This window comes from Manis javanica, chromosome 7, assembly GCF_040802235.1.
Source record: "Manis javanica isolate MJ-LG chromosome 7, MJ_LKY, whole genome shotgun sequence".
NCBI classification, from domain to species: Eukaryota; Metazoa; Chordata; class Mammalia; order Pholidota; family Manidae; genus Manis; species Manis javanica.
In genome coordinates this window covers 25,911,536-25,935,749 of record NC_133162.1, presented here as the reverse complement: position 1 = coordinate 25,935,749, position 24,214 = coordinate 25,911,536, and the positions used below count along the sequence as shown (strand labels likewise).

Sequence of the window (24,214 nt, the reverse complement as noted above, 5' to 3'; positions counted from 1 at the left end):
AAAGTGAATTCAGCCTGAGGGTGGGACCTTCTGCCCAGCCACTGTCAGCTTGATGCCTCATTATCTTCTCCATCTTCTCTAACCTCAGGACATTCAATTAGGGAGCAGGTAGAAAAAGCAACTAAGAAAGCAAGGCAATACAAAAAAAGTTAGGAACTAAGGGGAGGAGGGAGTTAAAATATTTATGTAGACCAGGTTCATTGGCTGGGATGTGAGGGTTTGGATGGACAGATACAAACCTGTAACTCTATGTACTAAACACACAAACTTAACGTGTCATCTCACCTTCAATTGTTCCCCATCACCCACTCAATCTCAGGCAACCTTTTTTCTACTCTCCTATTCTTCCTCCATGCACCCTACTCTTTAATCATCCTGAATTACTTTCTATTCTCCAAATATGCCACACTCTCAAGCCTCCAAGCCTTTGAACATGCTGGTCCTCTGCTTGGTATGTCCCTCCACCATAACTCCACAGAGAAAACTACTGTTTGTTCTTTACTCGGGTCAAATGCAACCTTCTCTGATGTCTTCTCTGATGCCCCAGTCAGCATGAGTCACCCTACACAAATCTTTCCTTTGTCACTTATCAGAGTAATAGTTAAGCATACAGCCTCTGGGGTCAAAGAGACTTGAATCTGAAGCATGGTGATGCAACTTACTAGGTAGGTATGCAACTTACAAGGTATGTGGTAGTCAGTCTGCATCTGAGATGGCCTCCACTGAATGAACCTCCTAGCATTCACAACCTTGGGTAGTCCCTTTCCACCTTGTATGAGGGTTGGTGTGTGTGACCAATGGAAATGGTATGTCATTTGACAACAGGTTATAAAAGTCACCATGGCTTCCATCCTGAACACTCACTCTTCTCTTTCTTTCTTGGATTACTTGCTTTGGGGGAAGCCAGCTGTCATGTCAAGCAACCCTATGAAGAGACCCATGTGGCAAGGAACTGAGATTTGCCAACAACCATTTAAGTGAGCTTCTCCAGCCCCAGTACAGCCTCAGATGCCTGCAGTCCCAGCTAACACTGTAACTGCAGTATTGTGAGAAACCCTATGTCAAAATTACTCAGCTAAGTTGTTCCTAGATTTCTGAGCCACAGAAACCATGAAATAATAAATATGTTTTACACCACTCGGTTTTGGGGTTTGTTACACAGCAATAACTAACACACCTAAGAAAAGATGGCAATAGTGTGTGGGGTCACAGGGAAGACAGTGTAGCTCACAAAAGACAAATAGGGACTCTGTGGCATCTTACTACACTGATGGACAGTGATTGCAATGGGGTTTGGTGGGGGGTGGACACGATAATAAGGGTGAATGTAATAATCACATTGTTTTTCTTGTGAAACCTTCATAAGAGTGTATATCAATGATACCTTAATAAAAAATAAATAAATAAATAAATAAAATTTAAAAAGAGAGGAGACAGCAATAGCCTAAGTTTCACATGAAGAAAATCTAGGTTCAAGTCCGGGCAATGGTACTTACTAACAGGAACTCTGGACAAAGCATTTGATCTCTGCAGCCTCAGTTTCCTTACTTGGAAAATGAGAAAACTGAAAGTATAACAATATACTACAAAATAAACAGCACACCCTAAAACCTAGAGCATAAGATTATCAAGCTAGAAATAAAGTCTATATGTAGCAAAACAAATCTGATCCCTAAAGTACTGAGGTTCAGAGATCCCATCTAAAACAAGCAGGAAACTCTTAGGTGTTATAAGAAAAGCAGTGTTTCCATGGTCTTTGAGTTGATATAAAGGAGCAAGCTTACTCCTAAACACCCAAAAGATATAAAAAATTGCAATCTGCAATCTACATACCTAAACGTAAAATCTGTATCATTATTTCATACCTAGGAAACCAAAACTACATAGCTTCCAACAGTCTAAAAGCTGGAGGTCTGTGCTATCCAGAGTAACATCCTTCCTATCTCCCCAGATCCCAGGCCTGGCACTGGAATGTGGTACCCTGAGCTTGCTGTGTACCAACCTGCTCTCTTGCTCAAAAAATGGAGGTACTAATTCTGTTTTCAGACTCAGTTCAGATGCTTTTTAAGGAATAAAGATAATACACATATTTGGGATCACACTAATGTGGCACAGCTGTTGTTGGACATTAAAGGTAAGGAAAATACAGAAACAACAAAGGGAGACCTTATGAAAATATGATGGTTTTCAGTTGCTTATAGATGTATTGGTTGATAAACAATCAGATCTCCTCAGGAGGCAGGAATCATCCAGTGAGGCTATATATATATATACATACATACATACATAGATATATATATATATAAAATCTGCCTAGCTAAGCAGAGTTTTGACTAGGCTCTTAGGACAATGTGGACTAAGAATGGACCAGAAGCTGTATCTCTCTGGCCTTTCTCTACCTTCTAACTACTGGGGACAACTTTTATGCCAAAATCTAGGGATAACTAACTGGTCTGCTGATATTCCCTATCCTTTAATTACAACAGCCACCCATGATCACTGCTTCACTGCATCAGCCCTACTCTTCATGCAGTGTGCCTAATGGTGTTAATGAAGGTATGTGTGGAATCCAAATTGTGGTTTGTGCTTTTTCCTTCTTCTGGAAAGATGTATAATTCCAGGCCATAACAGGCTCCCTGACACCTCTCCACATATAAATGTGTTTTTCCTAGAGTATACATAGGAATTATGTGACTATATAAATTTTGTTTCCTATCATTCAATTCTATAAAATAGATTTGCACACATTAACCATGGTACTTACACATAGAGATCCATAGGAAACTCCTTCATCATGTGTGTTACAATAAACTCTACCATCAGGTCTGAGTAGAGAAAGGAGAAAAGTTAGATCAACCAGAATGAAATTCATTCATATTCATTGCCTTTGAGCTGGGAAAAAGCCTTCTGAGTACACTGCACTCATGCTGAATAACATCCACTAATCACATCTTTACTCACATGCACTTAAATTTATTTTATATAGGGTACTTTTTGCAATACTTTTCACCACCTGCCACTTGTAAAGTAACAAGAAAATTAGTTCACTCGCCCACTTCCAGGAGAATACCTTGACCTGCCAACAAATTCAGATACAAGGAAGATTTCATTATACAGACATTTCATACCATGGCACTAATGCACAATACCAGAGGGAAGTCAAACTCTGAGAACTGAGTGATGAGGCAAGCAGAGAAGAAATTGTGGATCACATCCATGTAACCAGAGACTCAGCAATAAAGCTATGTCAGTATATCTCATCTCACTATTATAATCAATTTAACAGATATTGACTGAAATAGTCTATGGGGCTTTGGGTCAATAGAGGTTTATTAAAGAGACTTAATTACTATTTCTAAAATCAAGTAGATTTAGGAATGAATGCTTAATAGCCAAGTGAAATGGGATTAAGAGTTCAGATCATTCCCCTGAGGAAAATGTAGAATTCTGGATAGACAAAATTACTTAAGATATAGCCCCCTATCTGTCAGCACTGTCAGCTTCATCTCAATTTAATTTACTCAGATGAAATTTTACATGTCCGAACCTTGAACTTCAAGCCTCCTGGCCAGCTGACACATCAATTTGGACCAGGAAAGGGAAGGAAGAATTAGAAATCTTGGTCAGGAGTAACATATTTTACAAATTTAAAGCATGTATCAAGTTTAGACTTAACAATTTGTCTCCCTGGAAAGATCTTTTTCTTTGAACAAGAGCACCCTTTAATTAAGCATTCTATTCATGGATTGCTTTACCAAACTCAACAATAAACATAGTTTCTTAGGCCAGGGAAGAAACATAACTAGTAACTCCTTCTCTGAGAAAGAAGCACATCAACCAGAATCTATCCCTCATCTTAATCATGAAAACCTGTCACTGGCTCACAAAAATCCCAAGTTTGATGACACTCACCCAGTACTGCACATACTAAAGGACGGCAGGGAAGATTCTTGTCTGCTGCCTTCTTCCTGTGTCTCATAGGCTTCACACAAAAAAGAAATGAAATTAGTAGACATCTGAACTGATGTCCAAGAGCTCATCATCATGTCTTTCACGGAAATAAAATCCCTACTACAGAGATGTTACCTTTTCTTTCTCTTTTATCTAGTGGTGGTGGTGGGTGGGGGGTGCCAGGAGAGCTTATAAATGTTTCTCGGTTATCAATGCAGACCTGGGACAAAAACAATTCACAGCCCCAAAATGCACTGGAGGATACTACAATGGGAAAGCTGTTGTTTTTACTTTGATTTTATCTATACAAGTCACATTACTAACAAAGAAAATTGGTATTTTCCTTTGATAAAATGCTAATTAAGAAAAGAAGGTGACTGTACAGGCAGAGCAACAGTAGCATCTGCCAAAAACAAAAGGAAGCTTCAAATGCAAACCTCAATGTGATATATATACATATATTTTTTTGGTATCATTAATATACACTTACATGAGCAACACTGTGATTACTAGATTCCCCCCATTGTCAAGTCCCCACCACATATCCCATTACAGTCACTGCCCATCAGCATAGTAAGATGCTGTAGAGTCACTACTTGTTTTCTCTGTGCTATACTGCCTTCCCGTGCACACCCCCTGCATTATGTGTGCTAATCATGATGCCCCCTTTTCCCCTTATCCCTCCCTTCCCACCCATCCTCCCCAGTCCCTCTCCCTTTGGTAACTGTTAGTCCATTCTTGGGTTCTGTGAGTCTGCTGCTGTTTTGTTACTTCAGTTTTTGCTTTGTTCTTATACTCCACAGATGAGTGAAATCATTTGATACTTGTCTTTCACTGAGCATAATACCCTCTAGCTCCATCCATGTCAATGTGATATATATATATTTTTTTATTTTATTTTGGTATCATTAATCTACAATTACATGAAGGACATTATGTTTACTAGGCTCCCCCCTTCACTAAGTCCCCCCCACATCCCCCTTCACAGTCACTGTCCATCAACATAGTAAGATGCTGTAAAATCACTACTTGTCACCAACTTCACAGTCACTGTCCTTCAACATAGTAAGATGCTACAGAATCACTACTTGTCTTCACTGTGTTGCACAGCCCTCCCCATACCCCCCCAACACTATATATGCTAATCGTAACGCCCCCTTTCTTTTCTTCCCGCCCTTATCCCTCCCTTCCCACCCGTCCTCCCGAGTCCCTTTCCCTTTGGTAACTATTAGTCCATTCTTGGGTTCTGTGCTTCTGCTGCTGTTTTGTTCCTTCAGTTTTCTTTTGTTCTTATACTCCACATATGAGTGAGATCATTTGGTACTTGTCTTTCTCCGCCTGGCTTATTTCACTGCGCATAATACCCTCTAGCTCCATCCATGTCAATGTGATATTTTTTGACATATCTCTAAGTTTTTAGGAAGTACCCAGATTCTTTATATTCCTTTTTCCCCTACCTCTCAGATAAATAAAGAGGCATCTAGTCTTAATTAATCAAAAATCATACTACACTTTTAAAACAAAAGGCTTAGGCCCATCTCCTTGTTGAAATCTAGGTTACTGATCCATTCTAATATAACTGCCATGGAGTAAGTAACTGTCTCCTGAGTAAGGAATAGCTCAATGACACACAAAAGATCCCAACAACAACAGGCATGGGTCTGTTGAACAGCAGTCAAGCAAGAGCCCTTTAGCACAACATTCCACCCACGTTTGTTCTAAGCAGGATCAATTTCATCCTCCTCAATCCTGCCAACACACAAAAATTTCCTCTAAGATAAAACAATAAGCAAAAGTCACACCTACCATTCTATGTAAATTTACTCGAAAATTCATGTTGTCATCATGCAAAAATGCATTGGCATACTGATCCTAATAAAAATAAAAAACATGAAGAAAAAGTAAGGAATGAGAACTGTATTTAAGAAACTCAGTTTATAATCTATCACACTTCGTACAAATCCTTGGACTTTAAGAATTACTTCCAAGGACCAGTTGGATAGCAAATGGGATGAGTCTAGAGATTTTACTTAGATTTAATTTTCCAATGTATCTAACTGGTCAAAAATCTCTAAGCCAATTGCACATAATAAAAATTAAGGCACAGGGACTTCAGGCAAATGCTTAGAGGAATCTGTTTTCCTATTCTCTCTTTCTTCCTATCTGCCCAAGGAACCCACTCTGTTTGTGACAGTTTGAAGGTTTTCATAGGGGCTGCAGGATGCCATGTGCAGACTTCATATGAGGACCTACAATTAAGAAGATAGGTATGTGCTCCACTGGGAAGGGGCCTGGCACAGCAGGAGAAAACTGCTACACAGGCAACAAGGCATTAGACAAGACCCCATCTACCTCTGGCTTTGCTGAACACCGATGGAAAATCAAAACCCGCTCCCAAAGGATCAGTAATAAACATCCCTTGGCCCTTTCCCAACACCTTTTCTGAAGATCTGACAGGCCTACAAACTCCAATTACTAGGAACCATTACAATTTGTGAAAAACAACTCCTTTAAAGATTTTCTTGGAAAGATTTTTGAAAAGCAATTATACCAGCCCCACTGCTAATAAGCAGCTCTTCTATAACCAGCTACCCCTAACCTGGTGAAAAGTAGGTCAACTTTTCACAGAGAACATAAGAAGAGAAAAGACAGAGAGATCTCTACTCCACATGGACCACCTTTGCTATTTTCTTAAGAGAAAAGATCAGAGTAAGGCATAGTAACAAGGAAGGTTGAAGCTACAAATTCAGCTCCAAACTGACCTAAGTTCTGCTATACCTATGTTGCCAGAAGATCCAGGGTAAGCCAGGCCTAGTTAATACAACCAGAGGAGCCTCCTTACAAAACCCAACCACCTCTTCCTTTTACCCCTTTGGCTTTTATACTTCACCACACTGCAATCAGCCCAGTATTACTCAGTTTCCAATTCCCTCATTTAGCTTTTCTACCTCCCACCCTGCCCCTGCCTCCCCAAACCTGAGCTCCTTTTTTGTTTTGCTAAACGCAAAGGACCCAGGTGAGTAGCTTCAAAGGACAGAACTATTTTTTCTAAAGAGGCTTAAGTATCTTTTTTAAAACTCTTAAGAGCTAGAATTTTCCAGTTCTCAATTACAGGCCATTATCAATTCTCAATGCATGATTAACTCATGCAGTAAATACTAATTGAGCCTCTACCATGTGCCAGACACTAAGAATACACTGATGAAGGAAACAAAGTACCTGCTCTCAGAGATTACATGCCTGCGGGGAGGAACAGACAATACAAAGAGGGAAGATTTTCTCTCCCAAGCTTTGGGACCCTAAAAGTCAGGAACTGGGGAAGAAGGGCAGAAAAGATAGCATTTTGTAAGAGTTAGCTAATACCAGATAACTAGTGAGACCTACCTCTGCAATACATGTAAGGATAATCAGACAGAGTTTGCCGCTGTGAAGTCGGTGCTCATCTGTAAAGAAAAAAGAAACCCTTCCCTCTAAATCAACCAGACCAAGTTTCTGTAGAGAATAAAGGTAAGTATCATCAAAAAGAACATTCACACTTTGTCTCCCCATAAAATTCATGAATGAAAATCAAGGTTCTACTAGAGTAATTCTTGCTTTTCTTCTAGACAACACAAGTACCCCAGAAAAATTATTTTTCTTAAATATTCTGATGGTCTGATGGACAGCTAACCACCTCTCTAAGAGCCATCAAATTAACTGTTAATAGTTTCTACTGTCATGGCTCAAATCAGGACCATGCCTTTTGTTTCCCTATTGGCCCTTTGCTTCTAAATAATGAAGTCCATCCCCTTCTCATCCCTCCCTATCCACCAACTATACCCACTTACACAAAATCTAGAAAGGCTTTATAACTGTTACAGCAAACTGGCAGTGGAATCAGAAAGAAATTAATTAGAGACCAGGGTCCAGCCCACACTTCTCCTTCTACTGTGCATATTACTTACTCTAGCAAAGGCTATGAATTTGATCATTTTTCTCTCTGCCAGAGTTATTCATGCAACAAATATTTGCTTAGCACCTACTTTGTGTCAGGTACTGTTCTAGTCACTAGAGATATAGCACTGAATTAAACAAAGCCTCTGGTCTTCCAGAACCCACATTCTAGTTACTTAAAAAAGAAGGCAACCTCAATAGCAGAGCTCTAAGCCCACACAAATGACCAAGAAGGAGCTATTCCATCACTGCCAATTACCAGAACCATCAAAGCTTATTTACTTTCTTTGTGGGGTGAGTGGGGGAGTGAAATGGAGGTAAGAAGAGGGTCACATTGGCATATCCAAAATGGACAAATGGCTTATGATGTTTCACATGAGTTGACTGGACCCAGACTGAAATCTATTCTGGAAAGATCCAGATGTAGTGCTAAAGAAGTGAGCTAATACTACTTACCCTGACATCAATCTGCTACTTCCTCAAAGATGGAATCTATCAACTAAAACCTGACAATTAGAAGGCATAATAGGAGCTGCAGTCCAGAAATACATTCACCTCTCCTCAGAGATAGGCAGTGCAAAAGAGGTATGATGATAATACCTATGTAACATTCCCCATAGCTTACATCAAAGCCCCTGAGCAGCCAGAACAGAAGTGCCCCCACCTATGCAAAACCAACTCATAAGACTCTTTTACCCTACCTCTAGGCAGTTTCTCTGGTACTATCCTCCCTTTCCCCAAAAGCTATTAATAAGCAACTCTTGTAGAAAAGCCTGCAGCTATCTCTCCACTTAAAAAAAAAAGTGTTTCTGAATACAAAAACAGGCATACTTCATTATAAACTTTAATTCAGAAAAGCACAAAAATGGACAATAAAAAACAAATTTAATCATATCACGTAGATGTCATGACTGTTAAGACTTTGGTGAGTCAACTTTATGTCTTTGCATAGATTCACATACATTTTTAATATTTTGCCTAATGTCTATCTTAAAGGTTGAACAGATACTCCTTTAAGGTGACACACCCAAGTCAGAAGAGCCTCAGAAAAAAAAGGCTTTGGAAGCAAAGCCGAATCAAGGGAATGATAAATTCTGGAGAATGGGAAAAAGGAGAGGAAAAACTGGGGAGGGAACAAACAGGTACCTTCAGTAGCATTAAAATTTCTTAAGTTGAATTGTAGGTTCATGTATGTCCATTTTATTATTATACTTTATAATTTATGCTCTTTGTTATACTTATTACAAGCTTTATAACAATATTCACATACATTAAAAGTATCTTTCTATAGGTATCATATGATAAATACATATAATAAAGAAGAGGTAATATCTGTGGCAAGGAGGAGCAGAGCCAAGAAAAAGTTGATTCTATTGCTCCTAAAAACATAATGAATCCTATTAGCCAGAGCATGCAAAAGGTCAGGGGCTTAACAAACAGGAAGAGAGCTGGGCCAACAAAGCCATACACTAGCCATTTTTGAAATTAATTCTTCATTATAACTAATCTTGCCCCTTGTTATATTTAGGCTTCTTACTGTCAAAGACCTAACACAGCCTGAGTTTAGAGAGACAACCAGAGACCACCCATACTGCAATTAATCTGCCCTTAATTTTGCCTTTCATTTTATGTATGGCAAAGTGACTGGGACAAAGAGGATTATATAATCTTTAAAGCTAAAAATGCATTCCAAGGGCCTCAATTCACTGTGTTATATCAAGCAAAGCTAAAAGTTCATTATTAGGGTCACATCTATTTACTCTTCACAGTTGCTGTGTTGTTTCTAGAGAAAGAAAGGCATTACCCCTTTCCATAAAGGAGAAGCAATGGCCACAGGAAACACTGATATACAAGAGTCTTGGTACCCTTGCCTGCCAGATCTCACTTGCCAAGTCTCAGAGGTTCGCCATCTGTGCTGCTCCCAATGGACCACTCTATGTTAGGAGTTAATGACACAGACTATTGCATCTATCTCATCTCTGAACAGGGCTCTCTCTCTTGAAAGAAAGCATGCAGAAGGTGTAACAAAAGTAAAAGATTCTAAGTTTGCAAGACAGAAATCTCCAAGAGCTAATGTAGTATGTCTGAGTATAGCAAAGCTTAGATTCTGCCCCCTCAAGCTCCTTTTGGCTCACAATTCATTTCCCATATTTATCTTTTAGTTCTCTGTCTACCAATGTTTCCTTCTCAATACAAAAGCTCCCAAATCCTGGTCTGACCCTCTTAGCAGTTCTTGCCTTTCAAGATTTCTAAAAACTCATTCTAGAAACCTGCACAGCCCACTTAGCAAATTAGAACCTTAATGCTTAGCAGAATCTTAAACCACCTCACAAAGCATTGATCTCTCCTTGTGGAAAGTGAAGTAGAAAACACAATAGTATTTTAGCAATTTTGCATCTGTAGTGGAACTGGATGTTTTGTTATCTGGAATCTGAAGCTTATCCATGGACCATAACTTAAGAACCCAAACTTCAACCATGGAACAGAGAGAACAGTTGGTTCCTAAAGTAGGATTTAAAGATTCTTATAAGGAAGACCTATAAAGGAATAATACACACCAAATTGTTGAGAGTAATTTGAAGGGTTGAATGGGTACATGGAGAGAGTGAAGGGGATAATGGGTCACAAAAATTCTCAATCATAATCTAAGCTGGTCATGGAAACAGTAGTACAGCATGAAGAATATAGTCAATGATTCTATAATATCTTCCTATGTTGACAGACTGTAACTGCACTAGCCAGGGTGAGGATTTAATAATATGGGTAACTGTTGAACCACTGTGTTGTATACTTGAAAGCAATATAAAATTGTATATCAATGATACTCAATTAAAAAAAGAGTGATCTGAAATTATTTTAACTCTTTAGAACTTAATTCCAAAGGACTTTCACTTTTTAAGTTAACCATTGCTAGGAGGTTTTAATTTTTAAAAATAGTATTTCAATTACTTTTGTAATTAGGAAAAAAATGGTAGAAGCCTAATAACTCAACCTGTAGGTACCAAATAAAATGCTAATAAAAATGTTCATGAAAATGTTAGGTATAGTTAAAAAACTATCAGTTGTGAAAACTATTTTTGGGACAACTGAGAAAAACTAAATATAGGCTGAATATTATGTGATTAGAGAATTCTTGTTGATTCTCTTAGCTATAATAGCGGATATATAGGAAAATGTCTTTAATTTTGAAATATATACCAAAGTACTTAAACTATGAAGTAGAAGATGTCTGTAACCCATGTTAAAATGAGTAGGCCAAAAAATCAATACACACAGAAAGAAACTGCAAAATATTAATGGGTATATGAGTGATCTCTGTTATGACCCTTTCAACTTCCTGTATACTGGAGTTTTTTCATTTAAAAAAACTGGAGGCAAGTGCTACCTCAGTGTCACCATGAAACAAAAGGATTTTTTTCCAGAGAATCTTAAAACTGGGATATATCCCACTTACATGAGCTACTAGAGTAGTCAAACTCATAAAAAGAGAAGGTGGAATGGTGGTTGCCAGGAGCTGGGAGAAGGGGAGAATAGGGAGTCAGTGTTTAATGAGTACCAAGTTTCAGTTTCACAAAATGAAGAGGTTCTAGAGATGGATGGTGGTGATGGTTGCACAACCATGTAAATGTGCTTAATGCCACTGAACTGTACACTTAAAAATGGTTAAAATGGTCAATTTTCTGTTATGTATATTTTACCACAATAAAAAACATAATAGAAAAAAACGAAAATTGTGAACACTCATATAAATCCATAATAAAGAAAAAAAAACTGAGTTTAAAAAGAAAAACCCGAGATACATACTAAACAGAATTTGCTGAGTTTCCCCCAGCCCCTTCTCCTCCTAGCCCAACTATTACACTACCCTATCACCAATTTAGTTAAATCATAAACAGAGGAAGGACAGGAAACCAGATAGAACAAGCTCAAACTTTTCCAACACCCATTTCTCTACCCCTTCCACCCTGAGCTTCTGGGATGGGTACTGACACTTCTATTTTAAGTGTTAAGGAACACAGTCCCTCTGAATCTCACCTCTTCCTACTGTACTCTGCAACAGACCTTTAATTCTCACCACAAGCTGATGCTTCCAGTTCTTGTTCTCAAAAGGGAATTACCTGAAGCTTGCTAATCCCCCCACTTCCCATATAGAAGAGTTCGCATCTATTTACCAAAATCTGCTAAGATGACTTGCTAGTTTTTATACTCCCCCTCCAGCTCCAGGTTTTCCCAACACCACCTAATTGCCATCTGGCAGTGAGAAATCACTGTTTTTCAGTATTAGGACCATCACCCTGTACAGGAGGCCCCAATGGTTCATCTTGTCAGTACTCCAAAGTATGAATGCTACTCCTTGTTCTAGCTAAGTAGCTGCCGGCCACACCTTCTGCTTCCTGAGCCCCAAAAACAGCATACCTTACCTTTGGTGTCCTGCATGACAATCGAGCTATACTTTAAGAAGGTTATCAGTAGATTACTGGTCTGTACATCTGCATCCAGCGGGAGTTCCACAGAACTTATAACTGAAATAGAACATTTGAAATGACTTAGCCTTTAACATATTCCATCTAACATTTCTACCTACACAGTCAGTTTGCCAGCAGGCAAAGAAATCACTAAATAAGCTTTTTCCACAACAGAGGGAGGACCAAGTGCTTATAATAAAATCCCTTGCCTCTAGAGTCCTTCTTACTCCGCGATTAAACACAGTGCCCTTCTCTCATATCTAAAAGGGCCAGTCTTCAGGAACAGTGCTTTTCTCCTCACATACTAACTAAGTAAAGTATTTTCTTTACTTCTAGCCCCAAATAACTCAAAAAGTTCAGGGCCCTTCTTAAAGGCACTTTGATTTGTATCTAAGGGAAAGACCTGTATTAAATATAAATGAACCTTGTTTTGATAAGTTTCCTGCTTAAAATAAATGACAATTCATTCCTAACACAGAGAAATCTTGCTCAATTTTGAGAATAAGTCTTTAAGCTGGAAATACCCAAAATGGGAGGGAAAAAAGTTGAGGCAGAACTGCATTCAAATTTTACTCCTTAATCCCTTCCCCCCTGAAAGGGAACCTGAAAAGGAATGCACACTGAAAAGAAACAAACATTATCAATGGGGACAGCCTGGAAACAATTTTATGTATCTGGCTGCTTGCTGTTTCCAAGCTCTCTGAGCCACAGTCCTAATCAACAATAAGGGACCAGGACAGGGCTGATTCACACAAACAGAATTACTTAAGGTAGATTTCCCAAGTTTCTAAGACTTTAAATTAGACTTAAACATCTTCTTAATTGCTTTTGCACTGCCTGACATAATATATAAGCAAAAGGAGGTTCATGATAACCCAGCTAGAGAATCTGTAGCTTTCTGCTCCATTTTCACCTATGAAGATGCAGCTGAGTTTGGGATATTATTAATAATATGTATTCATAACCACAATGGATCCCTTTGGAGTTATTACAATGAATGCCAAGAACATTTATTAATAATGGGAAACATTTGCATATGATGGATCTGTAATACACAGCAAGACCAACAAAAAGTCTTATGAAAATAAATTAGCATGCCCAATCCTTGGTTGTTTTCCCACAGTGCAACCCCCAAGAACTACTAAAAGACAAATATATTTTTATGTCCAAATACTAAAAGGTCTCAATTCGTGTTATGGGTTAATGACTTAAGATTGTCATTTCAAACTATAGCCTATTTCGAAGCTCGGAGCCCATAATCATGCCTTTGTCCAATACAAAGAGGCATCTAACTGGTAAGTGGGACTTTTTTCTTCCTCACTTACATGCAGCAATAACTGGTAAACTGTCTTATATAATATGTGGAAATACAGACATATATATATTTTTAGTTTACCAGAAAGTCCTCTCTTGCCAAGACTGAGTTATCAAATGTCAAGTCTGAGCTGAGAACAAATGTTACATCTAAACTGCTGGCTTTTTAAAATAATGGCTCCAGTGTCATACCTTTAAATATAATTAGGCTATTGAGCACCACTATACATAATGAAAAACTGAAAACAAGTTTATAATAATTAGGACCCCTACAGTAAGGAAATGAGTCAGGAGAGAAGAAAAAACAAAATAAAAGAAAGAATAAAATCCCTCACAAATTACAATCTTCTGCCTAAGAGTTATTCATTTATCTTTGGCTTTATAATTCTTCCCAGCAGACTTTGTCAAGGGAGACAGTTATTATAAAGTGGGCTGACTCTATTTTATCACTAGAAAAACTAAAAGCTCACTCGTTGTGGGTAAGTAAGCACAAATACTGCCATTGCATAATCAAGTGCGTGGGTGGAAGTGTTCATAATGAACAGTTTGAAAGGTAGTTCTCTGAGGCACCCAAACCCCAACATCACATGAACTCAGATATATATATATACATGTATGTATGTGTGTGTGTGTGTATAAAGAGAAAGAGAGCGAGAGAGCGAGAGAAATCGAGAGAGAGCTTTTCATATCCATGGTAACCAGGGAAGCTTCATTCTTAAAGAGAAAGAACAGTATTTCCATTGGATTATTCAGTGACCTGAATAAGGAGAGACAAATAAGTACTCCTTACTACTTGCTCCTTCTCATCAAGATACTTTGGAATTTGGCCTTCAATTCTAAACATATGCAATTTGCTACAATAGACCTGAATATCAATGGCACCTCCCTGTCATGCTTTTGTACCAATACTGCTGTACTACCTTGAAATGCTACTGCCACAGGTGCTGTATGAAAATTTAAAGGAAAGAAAGCAAATCAAAGGTCACTTCATTGACAGACACTAAGAAGGAACAAGGAAAGGATGTAAGTTAGATTTCCAATATTTCTTTACACAAAATGCAGTCAACATTTTAAGCAAAACATCAAATATTAACAAAGATTATTTTTAGGTTAATGTATTCCATCAAAACACTCAGCTTACAATAGAACCAACTTAGGTGACACAAAGTTTATTGAACAAAATTCGTAATTTATTTTCTGTTACCTTAAGTTCCAGCCATAAATTTTATAAAGTGGAAAAATGTTTTTGTTATTTTTTTATGGGGAGAAGTCTTAAATACCCACCAAATTCCCAATTATAATCCACTCAAAGTTTGCACTTTCTAACTGGCAGTGGCTGGCAGATCCATAACAGTGAGTAAATCCCAGGTTCACTTTCTCAGTCATTTACTCAACAAATATTTACTAGGCACTGACCATGCCAGGCACTATGCTGGGCAGATAGCAGTGAATAAAACAGATAAGATCCCTGCCCTGATCCAGGTCTTAATTCTTAGTCTCAACTCTCACTAATCTTAGGCAAACCACTTACTCCTCTGGCCTCAACTCCCTCATTTGGTAAATGATAACATGAGATAACACTACTATTTTACATTTATTTCAGGGAATATGCATAAAATACCTCATATGAGCATCACAAAAAACCCTGAGTCTGGCAGGACAGGCATCATCACTGACCTCAGAGGTCTCTTTCAGATATTCATGATTCTACAACCATACATTGAGGAAGACAAGATGGAGTTATATAGCTTCTCACACAGAGAGAAGCACTTGACTATCTTTTCCAAAGTTTTCCTTGGGGCTTCAGAAGTTCTAAAGAAGAGTACTACAGAGAATTTCTTAATAGAAAGAATAAACAACTATGTTCTTTGTTCAACACAGCTGTGCTCACCCTCAAAGATTCAAGATCATATTAATCAAGAAAACAGAAGAGGTGATGGGCTTACCATCCGAAGAGGGTGGTGTGGTCCCAAGTGGTGTGGCTGGGGTTGTTGGAGCAGGACTAACAGGGGTTGTCACCAAGCCCATTTCCGGATGACTCTGAAAGAGAAGACAGGTAAGAAAGAGATAATTCAGTTCTGAGTATCGACTGCCTAATATCCTTTCTGGTGTTCCTTGCCTCATAATTAGACAGAATGCTCAGTGAATAGAGACTGCTCCTGCATTTAGTTCCCATGAGTACCTGATTACTGTTGATGCTTGCTAAAATCTAATAAGAAGCTCTGTAGGCTAGTTTTCTTTAAGCAGAAAAGTTCCCATTACATAGGTTTTCCTGCAGAACTGTACAAATAAAAAGCTGGAATAAATAAATACATAGGATTATTCTACAGAAAAAGGGCATTTGCAGTCCTAACTGAACCTGAGAAGATGACTCTCACCAGATGAACCTAAAAACACATCTACACTTTTCTGATGACCACATAGTTGATTAATAAATGCAGGTGAACCAAGGGGAGAATGGGGACTATAAGAAGAGCTATGCAGAAGACAGCCTTCCTGTTCCACAACAAACAAGTGAAAAGACAGAGTGGGGAGGCAGAGACATGGGGGAGTTGTCCGCTGAAAACCAAAACAGATGATTCCTCTGTCCCTGACCTTCCTTAGCCTCCCTGCCACATCAGCTCTTGAGAATTAAGCAGACTAGCAGCTTCTCCCTTTCCTTCCTCAACAGCTTTGCCAGCCTTTTACCTTACCCCTTCCTTTAAAAAAAGTTACAGAATTCAGAGGGCAGACAACGAACATAGTGAGAATAGCGGGTAAAGTTTCTTATATTATCAGTTGTGAAAAATCATAAGTGTCCTCTTAGGAAGACCCCAATCTAGCACAACGCTTTTTAAGCATGACCTTATTTTTTTTGTTTAAACTCAGTGTTTCCATACACACCTGCCCTTTAAGAAAAGAAACCATAAGAAAACTTTCCTTTAAAAGAAACCTACATACATATTTTAAACACTGACTTTAAGATAAACACACTTTATCAATTTTTTAAAACGGCTTTCATGGACAGCACTTGAGCTCAGACTATTTTATTCACCTTCTATGCCAACTACTGAAGATATCCCTAGGCAAGTGACCCAGCATGCAGTGTTCTATGACTTCCTGCTTTCAATATTTGTAGACCATTTTTTTCTGTTAACAGATTAACCATATGCTGGAAAAGATTATTTTTGCTTTTCTTCCCTGGAAATTGATGAGATAACAAGATTAGTGACTTGGTCTATTTCATCCCTGGATGTAACTCCACAGTAGTTTAGAAAGCAGGAAGCCTGGTATAAAAATCCATATGGGCAAATACCAAGGGGTTTCCAGTAAGCAAAATGAAGCAATCTCAACTCATTCGGATTAAAAGAATCAGTGAAACAGCTGAAAATCATTAATTTGCATGTTAGCAGACCCACTTCAGCACCAGAAGGAAACAAATATTTGAGGATAACATGAAGCAAAGGCATTTCATGCTGCTCTGTTATGACCGCTCACCAATACAAAGCAGGGTTTAAACAGTCATGGCCAGACAGGTTTTTCAATGGGTTGAATCTATACGAAATTCAGGGAGAAAGAGTACTGGAATTATTGATATAACCAACCTGGGCTAACACTGTGATGAAGTTGCGATTTAAATGAACAGCTTCATAAAGTGCCAGAAGGATGGCCTCATTGGTTCTAAAGAAAAAAAGAACAATTGGAGAGGCTTTTAAGGTGAAAGAGTTAAAAGTGTACAACCATCAAGATAAGATTTCACCCCAGATCCTCAGTATCAATCCCTTTGAGTTTCTAATTTTCCCTTTATTTCCTTTGTGGGATTATGTAAAGGGAATATATGCAAGGAGTGAGGGCTGTAACTTTCATTCCCTAGGACTAGTTCTTAATTACTTAATTTTCCCTCTCACTTTTCCACCCCAGTCCCATTAAGTCCTTAACTGGCTCAGATACCCAGCCCTCTTTGATTTCATTCCAGAAACAGCTGAGAACACTTTTTCAGCTTCTTGGAGCTCAATATATTTGACCAAAGTGGAAGTTTCTAAGGGTCCATTATTATTTAAAACCCAAGACCCATTTGCTAAATCACCAAAAAAGTTTCAATCTATAAAAGATTATCAAGCGGTAATGTTTCACACTCTCATATCCACCCAGAAAGCCCACACTAAAGTTCAAGTTACTGCACAAGAATGTCAGGCACTTAACTGTACTGAGATTTTCTCATGGGCATCTGCTATGAACATGCTGCCCACCTGTGGAAGAAAAGAGGAATTGCGGACTTGCAAAGGAAACATGAGAAGAGCTTTGTGCCTTATGAAGCCCTTAATGTAGAAACAGGCTGCTTGCAGCCTGAGAATTTACCCACCATCACCCACACCAAAACTAGACCACTTTGAAAATCTTAAAACAATCATGAGTAATAAATGAAATAATGAGAGATCCACTAAACTGTCTGTCCTTAAAGGGACTGAAGAAAAACAATCCCAGTACTTTTGTCTATCTCTCCTTTTTAATGTGTAAGCTAAGGAACCACTGACTGAACAAATGTTAATCTAGACATCCTCATCACTCTGCATCTTTCCTAGGAGATGCTTACTTGAACATAGGAACTAATTCATAAAGAACATCACAGAAAGTAGGCTGATTTCATCCAACATGAAGCCTTCTTGGGGGAACTATTTTAGTTTCAGACCAGAACCATCTATGTGAGACCCATTGTCCATCTTTCAGATCACAAAATCTTTAATTTGTGTCCTAAGCAGGGCAGTCAAATAAGTAAGTAGAGTAAGTTGCCTCCAAAATATGTGGTATCAGAGGCACCAAGATGCCCATCCCTCTACAAATACCTCTCTACCTGTTACTGATGCCCAAAACTACACAGCAGAAGTTTCTTTGACATAAAATGTTTTGGCCAAAAACGCAAAGATCCCTAGGAGCACTATAATTATATCCAATTTATTTAACCAACACCAATATAGCACTCGTACTGCTCTGACCTCTGAGAGACTTTAGTCATTTATGCTTCACAGTTAAAGAATTTATCAAGGCCTTTCCTGAGAGTAGTCTCTGAGAAAGAAGAAAAGAGGCATAGGCACTGGGGGAAAAAAACTGCCTTTTGTGGAGGTGGAAGGACAGCTATTCTTTGCAATGAACTCAAAAACTGTCGTGCCCTAGGGCTGATTGCTTGAATACTAATGCCCAGGAAGACTTCCTGAATCTGCCTAAATTCTAAGACCTGCTAGACTTATCTCTTGGAAATTAGTCCCAGACAAGTAGTGACTCTGTAGCATCTTATTACACTGGTGGACAGTGACTGCAATTGGGGCATCGGGGGTTGGGGGGGAGAGGGGAGGACTCAATAATATGGGTGAATGTAGTAACCACATTGTTTTTCTTAAGAAACCTTCATAACAATGTATATCAATGATACCTTAAAAAAAAAATTAGTCCCAGATGATCTAGCCCAAAACGCTTATGGTGCCAAGGCTGAGAAAACCTTGCTGTGGAATCTTGCAAACTAAACCAGTAACTTACCTAAACCATGGACCTCTCAGCCCAGCAAGCCTTTAGAGAAGTGACTCAGATTCATTGCACCAATCCCTGGGCTCCAGAACCAGCTATGAGGGATCAAGTGTTTACAGCAGACAGCTAAGGAGCACTCAAAGTTGGACTCAGATCTAAACCCTCCTATTCTGTGTTCCACAGAGGCAAGTCTAGTTTAATACGTACCTTTCTTTTAGCCTTTAAAAACTGAAATGATTTGAAAAAGCAGTTCCAGAGGAATCAAGATCTCTCCTTTCCCTATCTCACATGGGTTTAGAAATCTCTAAAAGAGATACAGCTCTCAAAAAAAATCTGCTCTGAGCAGACTCTATCCCCTCATCACCTCAAATAGCTGAACGTCTGACTCCAGATTTGTCTATTCCTACAGACCTCTTACACTTTTGAGCAAGAGAGAAAAAAAACAAGTAGGACTTACCATATTTGTTAAAGCAGAGAAAAATCCACTCTGGTGTTCTTCTTCCTTGTCTTTATACTGCCTGAACAAAAATAACTAAATTCAACTTTAGTATTATTTATCAAGTATGTCTTTGTCCTTGTCATTCTAGGTAATGGGCAGGGTACTGACAGCATTCACTGACTCCAGAAAACAAAAGCATTGTAACAATCTAGCCATTGCAGGTTTCCTTGCAAGCTAAAAGGCATGTGTGCATCTGCTCTTGAAGTAGTGTGTACCAAAATGCCTGGCTACTTTGGGAGAGACTTAAGAGAGCAAGCTGCAAAAGTGTAAAACTGCTCTAACATATGGCTGATCCAGTTATTTCCCAAACAGACTATTACTTGAAAAGTATTAACAGTGAAATTACTTTAAGATTGTAACAGTGAAAATCTTGTTTGTTTTTGGAGGAAGAAGAGGGAAATCTGTGAGGTAAAGTATTTGTGGAGATGGGATATATTTGAAATTCCAACACCCAATTATATGTGAGGTAAGTCTGGAAAGAAAAAAGAAAGATCCTGCCTGGCCCATGCCAGGATTAGGGGCCCTTCTGGTTTCCATTCACTGCATACCAGATTCTTCCCCATTCATAGCAAGAGAGAAAACAAGCATCAAAGAAGAGAGCCCTCAGTATAGACTGGGATGCTGGCAAGTTGCAGTTGATTCCTGATGAAAAAGAAGCATCTGTCAACTAGAGCCAATTCAATATGTTTTCTCCTTTCTTTTTTTTAAGTGTACAAAAGAACAGTGCATTGCAAACTTTTTTATGTAAGAAATGATAGTATGATACACTGCACTAAATGGAAGAGGCTGCTTGTGGCTAGAAAACTAGTTAAAATGCTCTGCAATAAAATTCCTAAGGTTGCAAAACAATGTGCCTAATTGCTTAAAGAAAAGATGGACTAATGTGGTGGTTACTTTTCCCTGGTGTTAGAAACAATCCTTTGCTAAGGTCACCAAGCCAAGCTAGAACAATCAGATCTGCCAGCAACTGTACATTTTTCTAGGATAAGTAAGGGAAGTTCACCCAAGAACTCTAACAAACCTGTTTCTTACTCAACCAATTCAAATGAAAACTGGACCCTTACCTTCTGAAAAGGTGAACTTACCTGTTGTACTCAGATAAAGCCTGAGCAATCACAAGCCCCATTCCCTAGAAACAAAAAAAGATAACAGAGGTGAAATAAGAGATTGATGGCAATACTGTGACTAGGCCAAGGGATCTAGTGTGACTACTTCCATGGTCCTGGAAGTTGGCAACAGGGACAGAAATTCTGAGAGGTATTATCAAATCATCAAAAGGAACGTCTTTGGAAAGATTTTTCCAAACTAATTATCTTACTTAATGTTACCTGAGAGTAACAAGGGGTGAAACAGACCAGCCCAGATGACTGAAAATTTCGCAGGGATCATTTCACCCCAAAAGAAGAGACTGAGTTAGAATATCCAAACAAAAAGTTTATATGTCTCTAAAATGGCCATAATAAAAGTGACAATGAGTCCTGTGCTAAATGAAGGTGCATGCTATCAGGCCATAGGAAAACAGGAGTGTAATAAAGGAAGAATCCAAAAATGTTAAAATGACTTATCAACGCTTGCTCTGGAACCTAAGCATAACACAAAGTTCAATTGAGGCCACAAGGATGGATCATGTTTTGTTTTTTTTCCCCAAAAGGAAACTAAATGAACGAAGAAGACAAGATGGAAAGGAATAAAGCCAGACACATGGTCATCTTTTTCTCCCTATATTCAGAAATCAGATGTTATTTCCTAAAATTTCAAGGACATATGTAGCAGATATGTATGATCGATCCTCCATGTTTCAGCTTTACCATCTGGCTAGTTCTACAAGAAGGAATCTCCCATCATGTAGTCATCTAGCCTTCTTTTTTTTTTTCATCTTTACAGAGGTATAATTAACATATACAATTGCTAGACTGGAATCCCCAGGCCACATCCAGCTTTGGGGGAGTGACCTCATATCTGTTGGCACAGGCAGCAAGTAAGGGTCTCATGACTATAAGAAATCCAGGAGATTATACCTATACTAATTGTTATATTTATGGTTTTTAATTTAATTGGTAATGGATATATTTTCCCAATAAGTGTGTTTTACTACCAAAAAAAATTGTTAGGCATTTAAAGTACATCAAGGTGATCTGATAAACCACGTAAGCCCTCTTACTCTTGGAAATGTAACTTACTGACCTTGTAGGATAATCAACCTCAGCATGCTGTAACATGAAATATAGCCAACCATTTCATCATGATTAGCAAGCAAATGTCCCCTCAAACCTTCCTTCCATGACAAAAAGATAGAAGACAATGAAATAGTCACATGGGTGCTCTAAAAAGAAATACCAATTTCCTCTTTATAACCAGATGAAATTAACATAATAGTTCTCTGCTCTGTTCTAAATGTCCACTGAAAGTAAGGCCACCCAATGCAAGTAATTAAAACAAAACAGGAGGATCTAGATACTCACATTGAGTGTGGCCTCATCATCCACAATAGACAGCTTCACAATATAAGGATTCACAGACTGTTAAACAGAAGAGAGTCAAGGTGAGTGTGACCTAGTTAAGAACTCTTAGCTATTTAACAGTGTTAACAAAAATGCTTCTATAAAGCCCTTTCTCTATAATAGTGTTCCTAATACCCAGGCACAACCTATCCTGCTAAATGACTCCCATTTCCATTATTCTCAGTGTGCATGGGCATGCATGAAGCACACACATACACATACACACACCCCAGTTCTGTTTTACCTGCATTTTCCTCTAGGTTGAATCAGCTGAGGCTTCTGACTGGCACTTCTCCCATCCTACCCTCTTATATATTTCTAAGAAGTAAGGGAATACTCCACAAAACTCACTTTGTCCTATCCTGCCAATAACTTACTGAGTCTATAGGGATAGCTCTTTTGGAGAACATAGAAGCTTCTTTGCCATAAGGCACAAATTTATAAGTTGCTAACTTACATTCTCATTCCAAAGGCTCCCTAACATTTCCACAAACTATATACAAAAACTGACTCACCCACCTGTAAAACAAAGCTACCTTGGGGGTGGAAAGTGGCAGCTGCTTAACAACCAGAGAGGCCATTTATGGACCTCATACCCAAATAACACTGCAGGGGAACTGGGAAAAAAAAGGCTATAATTACCCAAACTACAATCTGGTCAGGACACTGGGATTTAATGATTGTCCCATCACTTATAGCACTGGAAGATTTCTTGAGTTTTTCCAGACCCAATCTCATATGGACAGCATATGGAAATGGACATATATTTAAACTCATTAAGCAGTTGGGCCATCTCCTGCTGGTGGGATGAAAACCAATGACCTGCTCACCCTGAAAACATCTCAGCCATGGGATATAAGGAAAGATCTCATATAGATCAGCACCAATTCTAACCCAAAGGATGCAAGAAACAATACTGGCAGTTTTTACAGCAACCAAGAAAACCCATTACTGAGAAACTTGGAAACCTAACTGAAAGGCTAACACCCCACATAGACCTTATTTAATCAAGTTTCTGAGGGCATCTTTCAGACGTCAGTTGGGAATAGAAAAAGAGACAGCTCTACTTTCTTTTTTTTTTTTTTTTTTGTATCATTAATCTTCAACTACATGAAGAACATTATGTTTACTAGGCTCTCCCCTTCACTAAGTCCCCCCCACAAACCCCATTACAGTCACTGTCCATCAGTGTAGTAAGATGGACAGCTCTACTTTCTTAACAGTCCAAATGTGTATAAGGTTTTTCTACAACAAAACTCAGGACTTAAAAGACACCCTATTTGTCACTTGATCTAAGCAAGACTCTCAACACTGTTTCCTATAAACAACAGTCAAATCCTGCTCATGCTACAGACATCAGACAAGATCTAATGCAAGTGGATCCTTGAAAAAGAAAAGCAACAGTGGGATAACCTAGAGATCCATCATGATGAGAACAACATTAGAAAAAGCAGGCCACTGTTTCTTGCCAAATTTTTGAAAGTTCTAGTCACTCACCTTCCCAAAAGTACACTGTTTTAGGTAATAACAAGGATCTTCTGATTACCAAGATTAGCCTATGCTTGGTAATTACAGTTGAGGAAAAGGCAAGGGTTCAAGTTCTAGCCCCTCTACTTACTAACTGTGACAAGTTAGGCACATGAATTAACCTAAGCTCAGTTTCCTCATCTATAAAATGGGGATAATATTTGCTTAGTGCTCTATGAGACTCAGATGAAGTAAGACATGTAAAATCCTTAGCAATGTATCTGGCATATGGTAAGGGCTCAATGACTGGTAGGTATATTTTTTTCTCCCTTGACATTTTTATCACATTCAAAGGAAGCTCTTGAGGAAACAGAGAGAGAGAAAAGGAATAACTTACAAATGGGAGTCAATAAACAATTTTATAATTTCTGGGAAACATGCTCAGGACAGCAGTTGGGGACTGAGTCACTTCATCTCAGGAGACTTGCCAACCCAGAAGGCCAGGATCTTAATGCTGTGAAAACTTCTATTCTATCAGACACTGATTTTCCTTAATGCTATACATCTGTTGTGCTGGTCCATTT

The 24,214-nt window shown here is 38.6% G+C and overlaps 1 protein-coding gene across 5 annotated transcripts in view; it reads right to left on the bottom strand.

Moving 5' to 3' along the window:
• ARMH3 (armadillo like helical domain containing 3) overlaps positions 1 to 24,214 on the bottom strand; it is a 233,335-nt gene that overhangs the window by 158,061 nt on the left and 51,060 nt on the right. For all 5 annotated transcript variants that reach the window (XR_012133065.1, XM_073240515.1, XM_037001303.2 and 2 more), the window contains exons 9-19: positions 22,125 to 22,181; positions 20,748 to 20,791; positions 19,621 to 19,681; positions 17,847 to 17,893; positions 17,249 to 17,324; positions 15,611 to 15,704; positions 12,306 to 12,407; positions 7,336 to 7,394; positions 5,758 to 5,823; positions 3,913 to 3,982; positions 2,765 to 2,825 (exon numbers count right to left, since the gene is read on the bottom strand). Coding sequence is in view for 4 of the 5 variants with exons in the window: in XM_073240515.1 (XP_073096616.1) it covers positions 2,765 to 2,825; positions 3,913 to 3,982; positions 5,758 to 5,823; positions 7,336 to 7,394; positions 12,306 to 12,407; positions 15,611 to 15,704; positions 17,249 to 17,324; positions 17,847 to 17,893; positions 19,621 to 19,681; positions 20,748 to 20,791; positions 22,125 to 22,181 (737 nt within the window). In the remaining variant the exon portion in view is untranslated. The remainder of the gene's footprint in view (positions 1 to 2,764; positions 2,826 to 3,912; positions 3,983 to 5,757; positions 5,824 to 7,335; positions 7,395 to 12,305; positions 12,408 to 15,610; positions 15,705 to 17,248; positions 17,325 to 17,846; positions 17,894 to 19,620; positions 19,682 to 20,747; positions 20,792 to 22,124; positions 22,182 to 24,214) is intronic.